At 41.2% G+C, this 16694-nt stretch overlaps 1 protein-coding gene across 1 annotated transcript; it reads right to left on the bottom strand.

Moving 5' to 3' along the window:
• Window positions 1–4237: 4237 nt before the first annotated feature.
• On the bottom strand, window positions 4238–16346 carry LOC306703506 (isoaspartyl peptidase/L-asparaginase-like). Its single transcript, XM_079169491.1, has 7 exons — window positions 16198–16346; window positions 14385–14580; window positions 10505–10647; window positions 10195–10349; window positions 7178–7299; window positions 5076–5186; window positions 4238–4870 (listed from the first exon to the last, which is right to left on the bottom strand). Exons 2-7 carry the CDS (start codon window positions 14569–14571, stop codon window positions 4656–4658), a joined length of 933 nt encoding a protein of 310 aa, XP_079025617.1. The 5' UTR covers window positions 14572–14580; window positions 16198–16346; the 3' UTR covers window positions 4238–4655.
• Between the last annotated feature and the right edge of the window lie 348 nt (window positions 16347–16694).

The raw sequence follows: 16694 nt of genomic DNA, 5'->3' as shown, positions 1-16694 counted from the left end.
ATTTTATAGCATTTTATTCAACATTTCCCTTTTAATATTTTGATGCATTATATAAAATAGTTGAAATGCACTCTGTAAATACGCTTTCCTTGCATTAGCTAAAAATGTCGTTGTTATGCTGTCACTCATGATGACACGCCCCTCTCAGTTGATACCATGCCCCCCACGCTAGATCAGGGTCAAAAGTCTGAACTGAAAAAAAAGATCTGAAAGTGAAAAAAAGATTTGAAACTGAAAAAAAAAGATTTGAAACCGAAAAAAAAAAGATTTGAATCTGAAAATATAAGAACTCAAATATCTGAAAGTGAAAAACGAAAAAAAAAATGTATTCAAAATAATTCCAGAACTGAATCAAAATTATATTCAACCCAAAAATAAGTATCAGGGCCATGGCTGAGCCGGCTAACGTCACGTTACTGCGCACTGTCACCAAATAAAACAGACCTTACGTGACGCATACATCTCAACACATAACCCCCCCCATAGCTTTATGAAAATTCTCAGTGCAGCTGCTTACCTGAAGAAGGACGAGCAGTATTTGCTTGCAGCTTCAGTCCTTCCAGCATACACACGGCGACGAGTCGTAAAGCTCATGATAAGCAACATCTTTTCCGGGATATGAGTATTCAATTTCAAAATAAAATACAAATCAACACACACACACACACTTAGGGGCTTTTACTGAGGAATGCTAAAATGAATACTGTCCCCTTTTTCTACTAATTGGAAAACGTTTTTTTTACAAAACAGGCCTCTTTTCCTTTTTTTTGTCTTTTTAAGGTCAAAATTGCCTAGCGTCCGTTTTATTTTGGATTGCTTGGGTTAATACCAATCCAATAAGCACAGGATAGACTGAAAGTTAAACATCATATACAAGCAACAAGTTGATAATTAGGTGAAGAAAGTCTGTGAATATGTGACAGCACATGTCATCTCTGAGATGTATCTGGAAAAAAAAAGTCAATAATTAAAATTGAGACGTGTGCAGTTGAATGTGTAAAGCGTTTGGTGCTCTCCCTGAACATTGCTGCCCTAAAAAGGAACCTCCCGTGGGTAAAAGCTGTTGAACAAGTCAAACATGCATGCTTTGCTGCATACCCGCAGTGATAGTCAGGGAATTGGTTGTCGGTTTGGCCATGTTATGAGAGGATGATGATGATGATGATGATGATGATGATGATGATGGGTTTGGGCTAAGCCTGTTCTCCCAACATGCTCCTGCAGGCCCTGGACTTGCAGCTGCACTGCTGCTCTCAGTTCCTCCCTTCCCCTCTGCTGCTGTTCAGTGAGCTGACCGTGGTGCTGAAATAAAAAATCAAGCTTTACTGTGAACTTACAGCGACACTGGTTGACCTGGACCTTACAGTGCAGTGTGTGTGGTCCCTGTAGGGTCCCTTGAAGGGTCATACAAATGTGGCATATCTTTTTGGTACACATGACCCTAATAACTGTATCAAATGTTGTCAATTTGTAAACCACATCATGGTCTACGGTGAATCTTAATAAATCCTCTTGGACCCGAGCGAGCCCCATTTGGGGTTCAGAGCGAGATTTTTAACCGAAGAGAGCGTCGTAGAAAGCAACGTTCATAAAGAAATTTAAAAAAGAAATTACATTTTCTTTTTCTTTTTTTTATCGAAAAAAGTCTCCTTAAATCTATATGTACATTTCTTTGCTCTGGCCTTAGAAGACTGGTCACAAGTCACAAAATAAGTCATGGAACATTTGTATTTTTTACATTTTAATGTTAATATTTATTGAAATACCTCCCTCTCATCAGTCTAGCACAGGGGTGGCCAACCAGTCAGAGACCAAGAGCCACATTTTTTACTGTGTTACCGCAAAGAGCCACATCATACGCATGGGCACACATGAACATCACCCTATCCCTTCCTCACACACACACATACCTTTGCTCAGCCAGATTTATTATAAATGTCACACCAACATGATAATGACAGAAATTGACTCCTAAGACCACAGGCCAGTCATTTTCAACAATGAACATTGTGTGCACTGTCTCACACAGACAAACTCTCAGTTCAACCAAGTCCACAAACAAAAATATAATAATTTACAATAGTGTTTTTCTTTTACTATGCATGTTACTTAGTGGGACTTCTGGCATTCCTTGCCTTGAACAATCCTCTTCAAATCTGGCTTGTATTCCGTTGTTGCCACTCGAAGCAATTCTTTCACATGGGTGTCAGTCAGAACAGATCGATGCTTTGATTTCACGTGTTTCAGGGTAGAAAACACAGACTCGCAGACGTATGTTGACCCAAACATTGACAGTATCTTAAGCGCAGCCCGTTTGACATTGGGGTATTTTTTCATTGGCACACTTTTCCAGAACTCAATGGTCCCTTCCCTTAAAGCAGGTTTGAGTTGGTCCTCCTCACAAAGATCGATCATCTCCAACTCAGCCGCATCCTCATCTGTGACTAGCGGGGCTTTCAAACAGTCCGTCTCGGCGTTAAATGGGTCGACGAGGAACGTAATCTGTGGCCGCACATGCGCGTTTGACGAAAATACCCTATTTAACTCAAGCGAAGCGAACACGAACATTAAAAAAACACAAATACAAACTTCGATATGAACGTAAGAGCCGCATGAAACCGGGCAAAGATCCGCATGCGGCTCGGGAGCCGCGGGTTGGCCACCCCTGGTCTAGCAGGTTAATACAAACAGGCCAGGTTTAATAACACAACTCTAAAATAACACAATCTCAATATGGACAATGATCTGCGAGCAAAACAATGTGTTGTGTAGAGAGGCGGTAGAGAACCAAATGTGTGTTTCGTCTGCGTGAGAATGCAAACACGGCAGAGGAGAGACAAAGGCAGGGGAGGAGAGAAGCCGCGGGTCCGATTTCACTGATCTGTTTGAGGCGCCGCAGAAGAGATGAGAAAGCACAGATATTCTACTGAGCAGATGGAGAGCTACAGGGACGTCAGAGGAGATGAGAGACCAAATGATGTCATCAACCAGGAGGACATTTTAAGTCTGATCAACCAGGTGAAAAGCTCATTTTCCTTCGACAATAAGGAAGCAAATAGGTTATTTCAGAAATAAGCCCTGTTGCAAACACACCTTTATGATACTATATATATATATTTCAATAAACTCTGACTTTAGCCCCATTTTCATGTCTTTTAACCTCTGTACCACCACATGAATGCTTACTGACATTTATTCTTTATGAATATGTTGCACAATGGATTTAAAAAAGAATAATTTGTTTCAACGTTTTGTTGCCTTTACTTTAGTACAGCCGAAGATAGACACGCAGCATCTGTAAAATCTTCCTTCCTATCAAAATATTAAAATAAAAACAGCAAAAAGAGTTCATTTATAATGTCGCACAGCAAAGATGAACCTGATCCCATTCTGCACTTTAGGTGTCGGCTTGTGTTTCGACAGCACCATCTAGTGGAGCCAAGAGGGAAACGCACGCAGTCAGAGCGCTGCACATCAGCGCACCTCCACACACACACAGGCTTTATGGGGGAATGAAGCATGAAAGTCACAATGGTCAGGGATTAGAAGGCATTTATTGTCAAGAATCAGTGTTTTCTTTACACAAAGCTTCATCATCTGATCAGCAGCGATTCACAAATACTGGCTCTGGTTCAAACGTTGGCGGCGCTTCACCAACATCCACATAAATCAGATGGATGCTCCGTTCTTACCTCACAAATTATACGGATTTATTACACAAGATAAAGATATGATCACACAAGTCTTCTATTATAGAGGAAATATTTTTGTCAAAAGGTCATTTGAAAATCACAATAATACAAAAATTAAAACATCTATTATTCATTTAATTTGAAAAAAGCTTTCTGGTGTAAAGAAAAACCCCAAAAGAGAATCATGCATGATCAGTTTTCTATTCATTCATCTATTTATAATAGTAGAAAATTCCATTTTGATGAAGTTTAAAAATCAAAAAATAGGACTAGGATTTTTGGCAATGTTGTTGCTGTTATATTATTATATATTATATTATATGTAGAATACGGCAATTTCAATACTTGTCTAGTTGTCCAGGTATGACAGATTAAAGTTTTATAGTTAAAGACTTTTGGGGGGGAATTATAGATGGACACCGAGTTCTACTTGATTGCAGAGAATTAAAAATGATTTTAAAATGTAGGGAAAATATGATTTCTCCTCAGTTGGGCTGACATTTGTTCTCCAAAGCTGTTGCCTATATGTCTAACTTCGTTTGTGATTTAAACTTTAAAGAAAGTTGCTGTAAAAGCTACTTTTGGTCTACATAGAGTTGCTGTAAAAGCAACTTTTGGTCTACAGAGAGTTGCTGTAAAAGCAACTTCTGATCGACAAACATTTTGCAAGTTTGAATGTTGATAAAAGTCACCATTGTGTCTGATATCGTGCAGGTTGTTTGACGATGGGTCTTCACGACCGTGTTAAGAGAAATCTTCGGCTGCCTGTGTGCTGGAGATCATTTCATGATTGCGCCTCATCAGTTGAGTCTGTCTGTATGTTTCTTGACTAATGTCTCTCACATGATTATTAAGATAACGACATATTGGTAAAATCAATACTAAGACGATTGTTCATCAGAACCATTGGTATTAATATTCTTGATTCATTGAATCCTACAAATAGAAGTGGTGCATCTCCTGTCAGAGTGGGTCATCGATGCTCTGCGTGAAGTGTTCCCCGGAGTACAGGCCGTAGTGCACGGTGTCTTTCTGGGCTGCAGCCCAGGCCATGTGCAGGCTGGAGAAGCGAGCGGCCCAGTGGCCCCGAGGGTCCACAGTCACCACCCCGCCCAGCCCACCAACTCTGGACTTCATGTAGGCCAGGCCTAAATCACTGGCGGCCTCCACCGACTGACCTGAGAACAGAGGAGAGAAGGAATAATGAGGTTGTTGTTTTAGGATAGTGTTCATCCAGAAGTCAGTGTAACGTGAAGAACAAATCACCTTCTCCGTGACACCATATCCCACTGCAGAAACTGTGTGTGTGTGTGTGTGTGTGTGTGTGTGTGTGTGTGTGTGTGTGTGTGTGTGTGTGTGTGTGTGTGTGTGTGTGCGTGTTACCTTGCTCCATGTGGAACAGGATGAGTCTGGCTAGAGTAACCTTCATGATGGCTTCTCCGTGGCCTGTAGATGACACTGCTCCCACCTGGTTGTCAGCATAACCTCCACTCCCTGCAGCCGGTGACATTTCAAAAATGAAATAATAAAATAAAATGTTACTTTGAGTTTCATTGCATCGTGTGAAAAAATGGGTGTGGAAAAAAAAAAGAGTCAGCTGGAAATGGAAATGGATTGTGATCAATTGGGTGAATCGGACAAAATAATAACGTTTATTTACAACTTTTTTTTCCCTCTTAAAGTAATTTGCAAATGCGAAGGTGTAAGAAATAAAGTAAACGAGGGAACAGTTCAACAGTTTAATGCCTAAACCCTTCTTTGCAAAGTTATGAAAAGGATGCAATTGCACATCTGTGTCACTAGATGGGAGAGTAATGCTTCAGCTGCTGTTCTTCTGAACTACACTGTGGCGGCATTAACACACGTTTGTTAGCTTTAACACGTATTCTACAGCTATAATTCAATCTGGCCTCAATATTCTAATTTCCCAGACTGAAGTTTGTTTGCAATGCTGCCATTTTTATAGAAGAGGAGCAGCAGTAGACGTCTACTTCACAGCTTACAGCACACTGAGGTTCACGCCACGGACAGAAGACGATGTTCAGACATGAGAAGCTGAGCAACAGACTGACTAACAGCTGACCCACTGACTTCCTTGTGATTCAAACGTTTTGGTTTTGATCTTTGTGCCTTTCATCGATAGCCCTCATGTTGTTAAAGCAACTACAAGGAGCTTTAACTTATTGTTAAACAGTCACAGTTCAATACTGGTGCCTCTGTTTGATGGAAACGTAAGTTTGAGGATTGGCTATTTCTAAATAGTTGGCCTTAATGCCTGTCCCCATGTCCGACTCCCGCCAAATCAGAGGAAATGATTGACAGCATGTAGGACGGAGGAGCCTTCGTTTAGCCTAATTTCACGGGCAAAGTTTGGCAGTTCAAGGAAGTTGGAGGAGATTTTTCTTTAGAGGATTTTAGTTTTCGCATTGCAGTTTGTGGCTACGGCTGATACTGAAGGATCAGCAACAAGAGGAAAAGAACTGACCGTGGAAAACGAAACGCACTGCGAGACATACAGGACTGTCTCAGAAAATTAGAATATTGTGATAAAGTTCTTTATTTTGTGTAATGCAATTAAAAAAACAAAAATGTCATGCATTCTGGATTCATTACAAATCAACTGAAATATTGCAAGCCTTTTATTCTTTTAATATTGCTGATTATGGCTTACAGCTTAAGAAAACTCAAATATCCTATCTCTAAATATTAGAATATCATGAAAAAGTATACTAGTAGGGTATTCAACTAATCACTTGAATCGTCTAATTAACTCGAAACACCTGCAAGGGTTTCCTGAGCCTTGAAAAACACTCAGCTTGGTTCAGTAAACTAAATCACAAGTATGGGGATTATCACAATATTCTAATTTTCTGAGACAGTCCTGTAGTTTGATATAGATGCATGAAAGTATTTGACGTTGGTGGCTAAAAACAAAGTTTTTACATAGCCACAAATAGATGTTAAAAAGAAATGTGTCTTTGTCTTATGCGCTTCCAAAACAAAAGTGAAAAATCTTTTCGAGACGAAGCGGAACACAAAATGACGGCTCCTTGTACATCTGACTCAACACAGTCCGATCACTCTTTCACTGATAGTGGCAGATTAGACGAGCCTGTAGCGGTCAAAACCCACTCGCTGCTGTTTACCAAACCTCAGTATTACACAACCCCACGTGTACTCGTCTTCTCAAAGGTCACTCTGGGTTCTGGCACCAGTAGGGTTATGAGTGTGAGCCAGTCGGCGCAGTGTCTCCGACATCATTCGTATAAATTGGTCTGATCACACTGGTCGTCAATTGGAAGCCCCCCTTTTAATTCAAAAGGAACGTGCGTTTCATTATCATTCCACAAAAGAATCAAAGGTTGCCCCGTGCAACGGGTGTCCGCATTGTTGTGCAGCGTTGTTGTCAGCAGACACAGAGCTCGCGGTGGGCTGTTAACAGAGCCGGCTCTCTCTCTCTCTCTCTCATGTATGTGAGGACTGACCGATGCAGGCCGTGTCGCCCACCCGTCCCTCCATCTGGTTCAGCACCCCACCGGTGGAGGTCGCACAGGCTATGTTGCCCTCGCTGTCGACCGCCACGGCTCCGACCGTGCCCATCTTCCCCCTACACAGAAACACACACAGGAACAGAAGAATTAACTCGGACTGACTTCTTCCTCTTTTCTCCCCGTTAAAGGTTACTTTAGGGAGAGTTCTTCCTGTACCGATGTGAGGGTCCTGGGACAGAGGATGTGTACTGATTGTGAAGCCCTCTGAGGCAAATTTGTGATTTTGGGCTATACAAAATAAATTGAGTTGAATCAACCAAGTTAGAACTAGCTAAAAACTATTGTTTTCTTGTTTTTTCCCTCCTCTCCACTTGTAGGCTTAAGAAGCCGCTCTGAAATGTGTAGAGCTTGGCAGGGAGTCGCAGCAATAACATTGAATTCCAATGATGACCCAGAGTCAAAGCAAAACAACAAATACAAACTAGAAAATTTCGCAAGAAATTTTGACAGTGTGGCTTCTACTGCCCGAAGATGTCGCAATATACACACACGCCGATGTTACCGGTCGTGTCGTTCAGGTTCAATTGAGATAGTGCTACTCTCTTTTCTGCATTTTAGATTCATACTCTTGGATTGACAGTCCACAAATGGCTCCCGTCATTTCTGTACTGGACATATACATCTTTATTTGAGAAGCCTTTGGAAATGATGGGAGCGTTCTGTACGAACCTCATTCTGAGCTTCATGTTAAGATACAGTTAATCTATGGGGCTTTTATTTTGAAAGGGTGGGACTGGGTGGGTGAGAGATGGGGAGAGGAGACATATTCATAATGTTTGACACAAACACAAAGGTTATTAAATGGCAGGCTTCATCACAAGTATTCCAGTTAGGATTCACTCTGTGGGGCTTTTATTTTGAAATGGGGGGAGACAGAAAGATAGAGAGAGACAGAGTGAGTGAGTGAGACAGACAGACAGAGAGAGAGAGAGAGAGGAAGACAGATATAGAGAGAGACAGACAGACAGACAGTGTGTGTAGAGAGACAGACAGAGAGAGCCTGCGTGCGTGTGTAACTGGTTGACATGGTGAGGACGCACCTGGTGTTAGAGGCAGACTGATAGTAAACAGTGGTTTTGAACAAAACTCCTGCCTCCTTTTAACAAAAAGCAGGAGTCATAGTGCCAAAATATGGATACCGTGAGAAAGATAAGACTCTGGCGAACGCGCTGATGTGTTCTTTATGTTTGTGGTGTTAAAAATGTGAGCTCCAGAGCAATATACAAAAGTGGTACCGTCTGCTTTCTTTGAGAAATGAGTGGTCAGATTTAACATGGAGTCTAATGGAGCAGAAAGCTGGTTTTCCTGTCAATTAAGGTCTGTAGTGCAAAATGTGTAAATGTGCTGGATTCCACAGTCATTTCTCTAGACCAGCACACGATTAGCTAACTTTTTGCAAAACATATTGCATGAAGAGTGAAAATTGTGGGACTCTGAGCAATTTCTTTGTAGAAATCACAGAATATTTTCCTGCTCCGCTCCACTCTGACAATTATGCCCTCACTCTAGCCCTTAACGAGCTGCGCAATACACACCCATTCTAAAATCTGAAATGGACCCAAAATGTTCCTGAAACTTAATCTGCGACTTCATGAAAACTGTGTTAGCTATCAAAATGTCCATTTGGCTCAATAACGTCCAGCGTTTTGTCTGCGTTTTAAACTTTAAATCATTTTTCTACGTTAAAGTATGGCTTGTCAATATGGGTCCAAAGTTCTGTGTTTTTTTTGCTCTCTTCACGCCGAAACCCCATTCAGTCTATGGGGCAATTTTGATCAGTTTTTCGGGATTTTCGGGAAAACCGCTGGGCGAATCTCTTATAAAAGTCATAGCACACCATTCCCGATTGGGCCGCACGTTTCGATATACTTTTCGCGCCGCTGTTGGCAACGCTGTTTGAGGAGAAGCGTGCCAAACTTTTGGATCAAGATTATTATTAAGCCCGCAGGATTACAGTTTGGCACAGGCAGTTTTACTGCCTTTGTGCCACAAAGCCACACTGAATTACTTGAAAATTTTCGCAAGAAATTTTGACAGCGTGGCTTCTACTGCCAGAAGACGTCGTAATATACACACACGCCGATGTTACCGGTAGTGTCGTTCAGGTTCAATTGAGATAGTGCTACTCTCTTTTCTGCATTTTAGATTCATACTCTTGGATTGACAGTCCACAAATGGCTCCCGTCATTTCTGTACTGGACATATACATCTTTGTTTCAGAAGCCTTGGAAATGATGGGAGCTAACACTCTTCACTCCCCCGGCGTGTGTGTATATTGCGACATCTTCGGGCAGTAGAAGCCACACTGTCAAAATGTCTTGCGAAATGTTCTAGTTATTATTATTAAGCCCGCAGGATTACAGTCAGTGTGCTTTTGTACAGGCAGTTTTACTGCCTTTGTGCCACAAAGCCACACTGAAAAATAAACCTGTGCAAACATCCAAAAGAACCTCCTCAAACTACGACGGCTGCAAAATCAAAATTGCCATTATTGATTCGGGAGCTTGTGTGCTCCAAATATTCCTCACTTTCCAATAAATATTCACTCAAGAGGGTTGTGAGGTATGAGGAGTGTATTTAGTGACGTCCAGGGGAATCTGTGGGGGCTTTTAGTTCAGCCCCCACCCCCGCCTCGATTGGGAAAACCTGACATCACTGAGGATGTTGGAGTCCCTTAAATGTGCCTCTGAGGAGACCCAGGTGTATCCTATCCTAGTTTCCTCACAATCTGCTCGGTCTTTGGTCAGCTGGTCTGAAGAGACAGTTAAAGAATTGATTGCTGTGCCGTGTTTTTTTGAATGACTTGCATTACGGATCAACAGCAGAGAAGGGGATTGTGCAGCAGGGCTGGTTTTGAGTTTCTATCAACGTCTGGACATGTTTGGACGTGTTTTATGCCGAGTCAGTGCTGGAATCAGTCAAAAAAGAGTTCACACAGTGCTTCGTCTCACATTTGGCACTCCACGGGGTCGGCGTCGGGTGCCAGGTTCTTTGTCCAGTGCATGCGGGAGTACTCTGTGATGAGGGACTCGGGGGGCACCTCGGGGACACCCATGGACCGGGCGAACCGATTGGCCCCCTCTGACGTCAGACACGCATGACTCGTCTGAAATAGAGTATCAAAAATTCCCTCCAATGAAACACATCTAGAAACTATTACAGAGCCTATTTGTACTGTGGTGTGTTTCAAGGTACACTTTTTAAACTGATACTTTTTACACTGATAAATTGCATGTTCATCCCAGATTGAAATGTACGCACCTTGTCCATAACCAGCCTTGCTAGCTGGATGGGGTTGGCTATGTTGCGAACAGCAGACACGGCACCACTGCCCAGCGCTTTCCCATCCATCACAATGGCATCCATCTCCACCTCCCCTTTGGCGTTCAGCACCGACCCACACCCTGGAAGTGACAATGAATCTCTTGTGCACAGAGGTGACATTTGGCCTACAGCTAGAGCTGCAGGACAGCTCGTGAAGTACCGAAGATGTAAAAGCGTTCAAGAGCATGTGATACAGTTGGGTCTAGTATAATTGTTGCATTGTCTGGCTATGGAGAGACGATATAGTTGAAGGGAAATTTCTGGAGGGGAAAGATTTTGCTCAAGCTTTGTAATTAACTACTATTATTTTTTTAGTATGTCTATATATACGATATTTATCTACAGTCAGGGCCATTAGTATTTGGACTGTGACACAATTTTAGCCTGTCTACACGACTCCAATGTTTTTCAAACTAAGCAGTCAATATGTGGTTGAAGTTTAGACTTTCAGCTTTATGGATAAAACTACAATATTACATGAACCGTTGTGGAATTATGGCCATTTTTTTACAGCCCCTGATATTTTCAGAGGCTCAAAAGTAATTGGACAATTGTCTGACAAACGGTTTCATGGCCAGGTGTAGCCTGTTCTGTCTCTATTTCATGACAAATGATGCTGACAATAGGATTCAAAATGTTATATTAGCAGTTGGTAGTTGGTCCTTGGAACTCTCAGCATGAAACCAAAAAGGTGTCGATGAAGGAGGCCATTATTAGGTTTTTAACCTCTCAGTCAGATAGCAGAAACATTAGGATTGACCAAATCAACAGTTTGGTACATTTTTAAAAAGAAGGAATTCACAGGCAAGCTAACCAACAGCAACGAGCCCTGAAGGCCACGCAAGACATCTAAAGTGGTTGGTTGCAGAATTCTTACCTTGGTGAAGAAAAACCCTTCATAACATCTACTGAAGTCAAGAACACTCTGGAGGAGGTAGGCGTGTCATTGTTAAAGTGTACAATCTTCATGAATCTAAACACAGAGGGTTCACAACAAGGTGCAAACCTCTGGTGACACTGAAGAACAAGAAGGCCGACTAGACTTTAACAGAACACATGTGAAACAGCCTGACCAGTTTGGGAACAAGATTCTTTGGATGAAACCAAGATGAACTTGTACCAGAATGATGGGAAGAGAAAAGTGTGGAGAAGGAAAGGAACGGCTCATGATGCCAATTGAACTGGGTCACTGGTGTTCATTGATGATGTCACAGCTGATAGAAGCAGCAGGATGAGTTCTGAGGTGTTTCGGGCTAAACTATCTGCTCAGATTCAGACTAATGCTACAAAACTGATTGGACGGCGCCTCACAGTGCAGATGGATTATGACCTAAAGATAATGTAAAAACAACCCAAGAGCTTCTTATGGCAAAAAAAATTGAATATTCTTCAATTGGCCAAGTCAGTCACCTGATCTCAACCCAAGCGAGCAGCTTTTCACTTCCTTAAGATAAACCTGAAGGCAGAAAGACCCACAAACAGGCAGAAGCTGAAGGAGGCTGCAGTAGAAGGTCCGGCAAAGCATCTAAAGGGAGGGAACTCAGCGTTTGGTGATGTTTATGGTGCCAGACTTCAGGCAATCATTGACTGCAAAGGATTTTCCGCCAAGTATTACAGATAATGATTATATTCACAATTATGTTAGTTTGTCTCATTACTTTTGAGCCTCTGAAAATGGGGATGACTGTGTAGAAATGGCTGTAATTCCTAAACAGTTATTAATATGATTTTTTAGTTTTATCCATTGAATGAAAGCTGAAAGTCGACACAAAACAGAGTTAAACTCTTGGCCATGAACAAGCCACCAAGGTAAAAGTGCCTAAAAAACACCAATAACAAATTGCCACATGCTGTAAAATGGGAAGCTGCACGTCAACAAGTTGCCGGTGTTACGGTTCAACCAGGGACCCTGTTAACTGGCGACCTTCAGCCGAATGCGTCTGTTGTTGTCCTAGCTACGGCAGCTGTTGCCAATGGGAAGAGAACACGTAGCTGTCCTCGTGAATGCCGCATTGTTTAGTTTTGAAATACAGTGTCAAACCTTCTCATTTACAGTCTTTGGTGAAAACATACCGGAATCGACGTTGGAGCGTCTTTTGAGGAAAACTAGTCCACTCGAGTTTGAAACGTCGCTTGCTTGTTTATGTGTTGAAACAGGAAGGGAGCAAATTCCCCTTCCTTTGAAATAATAAAGTTGATATAAAAACAAACAAACACATAATCGTCTTTGGAGCCTGTTTTGTGGAAACATGTGTTACGTAGAAGAACTCTGTGGCACAGTCAAAAAAAAAAAAAAATGGAAAGGTATATACGGGATTCTAACTCATCATTGAGTGGAAAAATAGTTGGCAGCCAGAGGCTGAGTGCAAGTTGAGTTGAGAGTTGAGTCAAGTTGAGTCAACTTGCACTCTTACACAGAGTGCAAGTTGAGTTGAGAGTTGAGTCAAGTTGAGTGCAAGCTGGACAGAGTCTAGAAATCAGAAGTGCAGTTCTGATTTCTAGACTCTGTGTCCAGCTTGCAATTGAAAATGAATGTCATCAATGTTTTTGACAAATTGAATGTGATTATGTATTTTTTGACTTATTAAAGTCACATTAACTCAACTTGCACTCTGTGTTCTTGGCTGGTTAAATTCTTCATTTTATGGCCTTGCCATTTATGTTTTTTTCTGATACATTAATGTCCACATTGTGTATTTTCAACTCATGAACACATCACAAACGTTTGCCTCATTAATTAGCAGCGCTACAAAGATTTGTTTCGGAAACCAGCTGTATTCAAAAGTGCTCCGTGGTGCACTTCAAAATGCTGCATGGTAAACCGAAGTGCAGTCACAAGTTGATCTTCCTCTGCGGTCACAAGTTGATCTGGTTACCTCCGCTCTTAGGAGCGACTACTGACTGTATTTTAGATTTGTGTGTATGCCTCCAGAATGTCGTTGTATCTATTGTGGCGTAATGGCACTGCCTCTGGCTGCCAACTATTTTTCCACTCAATGATATGAGTTTGAATCCCGTATATACCTTTACATTTTTTTTTTTTTTTTTTTTTTTTGACTGTGCCACAGAGTTCTTCTACGTAACACATGTTTCCACAAAACAGGCTCCAAAGACGATTATGTGTTTGTTTGTTTTTATATCAACTTTATTATTTCAAAGGAAGGGGAATTTGCAACAAGCGACGTTTCAAACTCGAGTGGACTAGTTTTCCTCAAAAGACGCTCCAACGTCGATTCCGGTATGTTTTCACCAAAGACTGTAAATGAGAAGGTTTGACACTGTATTGCAAAACTAAACAATGCGGCATTCACGAGGACAGCTACGTGTTCTCTTCCCATTTGCAACAGCTGCCGTAGCTAGGACAACAACAGACGCATTCGGCTGAAGGTCGCCAGTTAACAGGGTCACTGGTTGAACCGTAACACCGGTCTAACAGTAACGAGTTTTGTACACGATTCAACGTGTACACTTTTTATTTATTTTTTTAAATGTATTGCTATGTGTTTTTCTTTTCATTAAAAAGTATGACAGCAATTCATTATTATATGAAGCTTGAGCGCAAGTTCAGTCAGGAAGACACTCACTCGTAATCTCTGTCTCTCCTCTCCTTGGAATTACTCTATCAGCTGATTGGGGGGCGTGTACTTTTAAGTAACCAACCAGATTCTGCACACACACCTCAATAGCACACTATGAACATGAAAACAAATACAAAAAAAGACGAAACATGTATCGAACAAGTGCAACACGTTCAGACTTTGATACGAGGAAGAACAGCGACATTACGCTGCGTACGTTTCAAATGTTTTTACGTTACCTGCGCTGAAGTAGGGGTTGTTCTCCAGCTGACTCACGGCCTCCACCACGGCGTCCATGCTGCTGCCTCCTCCCCGGAGGACGGCGTACCCGGCTCGGGCCGCCGAGCACACCCCCGACATGGACTTTTCGGACTGCTCCTTCGGGCTATCACCCGCCCCTCCGTGGATCACCACCACCGGCAACATGTCAATCACCTGGGGAGGAAACGCGTAGAGCTTGAGAAATCATTTAATTTGTATTAAATAGTGGGACTACATGATGAAGCATGTTGTCTGGTGGCTGGTAGGGACTGTGATAAACAGCTGTTTAACAGAAACAACACCTTCGGATCAAGCGTCGCTCAGTGTCTCTTAACATAAGTGGAGATGCCCTGATCAAGTGTTTTTTAGCCGATAAATATAAATATATTTTAAAAATATTTAAAAAATGATTTTAACCGCCTGAAGTCAGTGTTGTAAACCTGTATCCCTTTACCTTGTTACTATCATCTATAGTGGTTATTTGCATAAAAACACAACTCAAAATGATTAGAAAATGAACTCTTGTATTTTCATTTCAACAGTTGCATTGATTGAAATGATTGGCATCAGTATAGTTTACATGATGTATTAGAAGCTCCCTAAAGCTGATCCTGATTGCATTTTATTTACTGAATCAACGGCGGATAACGATCGGCAGGCGATAAATCTGGACATCCCGATATGAAACTCTCAGTCTGCTAACTGTTTACTACGCATCACAGAACTGGAACACACTTCCAGAAGATATCATTTGACTACCTTTAAATACAAGTTAAATACTTGTATGCTCTCTGCCTCTGACTAAACCCTAAACACTGCACCATGTCCACCTTACAGCTCCACCTCTAGTATTTTATGATCTGTTTTTGATTTCTTTCAAAATGGTCTCTGGCTGTTTCATTTTATAGCATTTTATTCAACATTTCCCTTTTAATATTTTGATGCATTATATAAAATAGTTGAAATGCATTCTGTAAATACGCTTTCCTTGCATTAGCTAAAAAAAAGGAATAAAGCAAAATTCAGAGATAAACAGAAGTAATACATCGTCTCTTGTTCTGTCTCGCCCCTTCTAGTATTAATGAGCCTACATTGAGAGTATTATCCAATATCCAGAAGTAAAAGTACTAATAACACACTGTTAAAATACTCCACCACAAGTTAAAGTCCTTACTGAAGTAAAATTATGTAAGTATTATTGGGAAAATGTACTTAACGTATCAAAAGTACAAGTACTCACTATGCATTACGATATTCCCGGTCAGTGTTGCTTTTGGATTCATCTTTGAATGAACGGGCATGTTGCATTGTTGTGCTGCAGATGTGTAACGTTCAACGTGGTTGAGGACGGTCCTCGGCCTTCGTTGTTATGCTGGCACTCATGATGACACGCCCCTCTCAGTTGATACCATGCCGCCCACGCTAGATCAGGGTCAAAAGTCTAAACAAAAAAAAAAGATCTGAAAGTGAAAAAAAGATTTGAAACTGAAAAAAAAAAAAGATTTGAAACCGAAAAGAAAAAGATTTGAATCTGAAAATATAAGAACTCAAATATCTGAAAGTGAAAAACGAAAAAAAAAAATGTATTCAAAATAATTCCAGAACTGAATCAAAATGATATTCAACCCAAACATAAGTATTAGGGCTGCCATGGCTGAGCCGGCTAACGTCACGTTACTGCTCACTGTCACCGAATAAAACAGACCTTACGTGACGCATACATCTCAACACATAACCCCCCCCCCCCCCCCCCCCCATAGCTTTATGAAAATTCTCAGTGCAGCTGCTTACCTGAAGATGGACGAGCAGTATTTGCTTGCAGCTTCAGTCCTTCCAGCATACACACGGCGACGAGTCGTAAAGCTCATGATAAGCAACATCTTTTTTGGGATATGAGTATTCAATTTCAAAATAAAATACAAATCAACACACACACACACACACACTTAGGGGCTTTTACTGAGGAATGCTAAAATGAATACTGTCCCCTTTTTCTACGAATTGAAAAACGTTTTTTTTACAAAACAGGCCTCTTTTCCTTTTTTTTGTTGTCTTTTTAAGGTCAAAATTGTCTCGTGTCTGTTTTATTTTGGATTGCTTGGGTTAATACCAATCCAATAAGCACAGGATAGACTGAAAGTTAAACATCATATACAAGCAACAAGTTGATAATTAGGTGAAGAAAGTCTGTGAATATGTGATAGCACATGTCATCTCTGAGATGTATCTGGAAAAAAAAAGTCAATAATTAAAATTGAGACGTTTGCAGTTGAATGTGTAAAGCGTTT

The sequence above is a fragment of the Pholis gunnellus genome (genome assembly GCF_910591455.1).
Source record: "Pholis gunnellus genome assembly, chromosome: 11".
NCBI classification, from domain to species: domain Eukaryota; kingdom Metazoa; phylum Chordata; class Actinopteri; order Perciformes; family Pholidae; genus Pholis; species Pholis gunnellus.
Note: the sequence above shows the minus strand (reverse complement) of the source record. Positions and strands in the feature narration are given on the sequence as shown.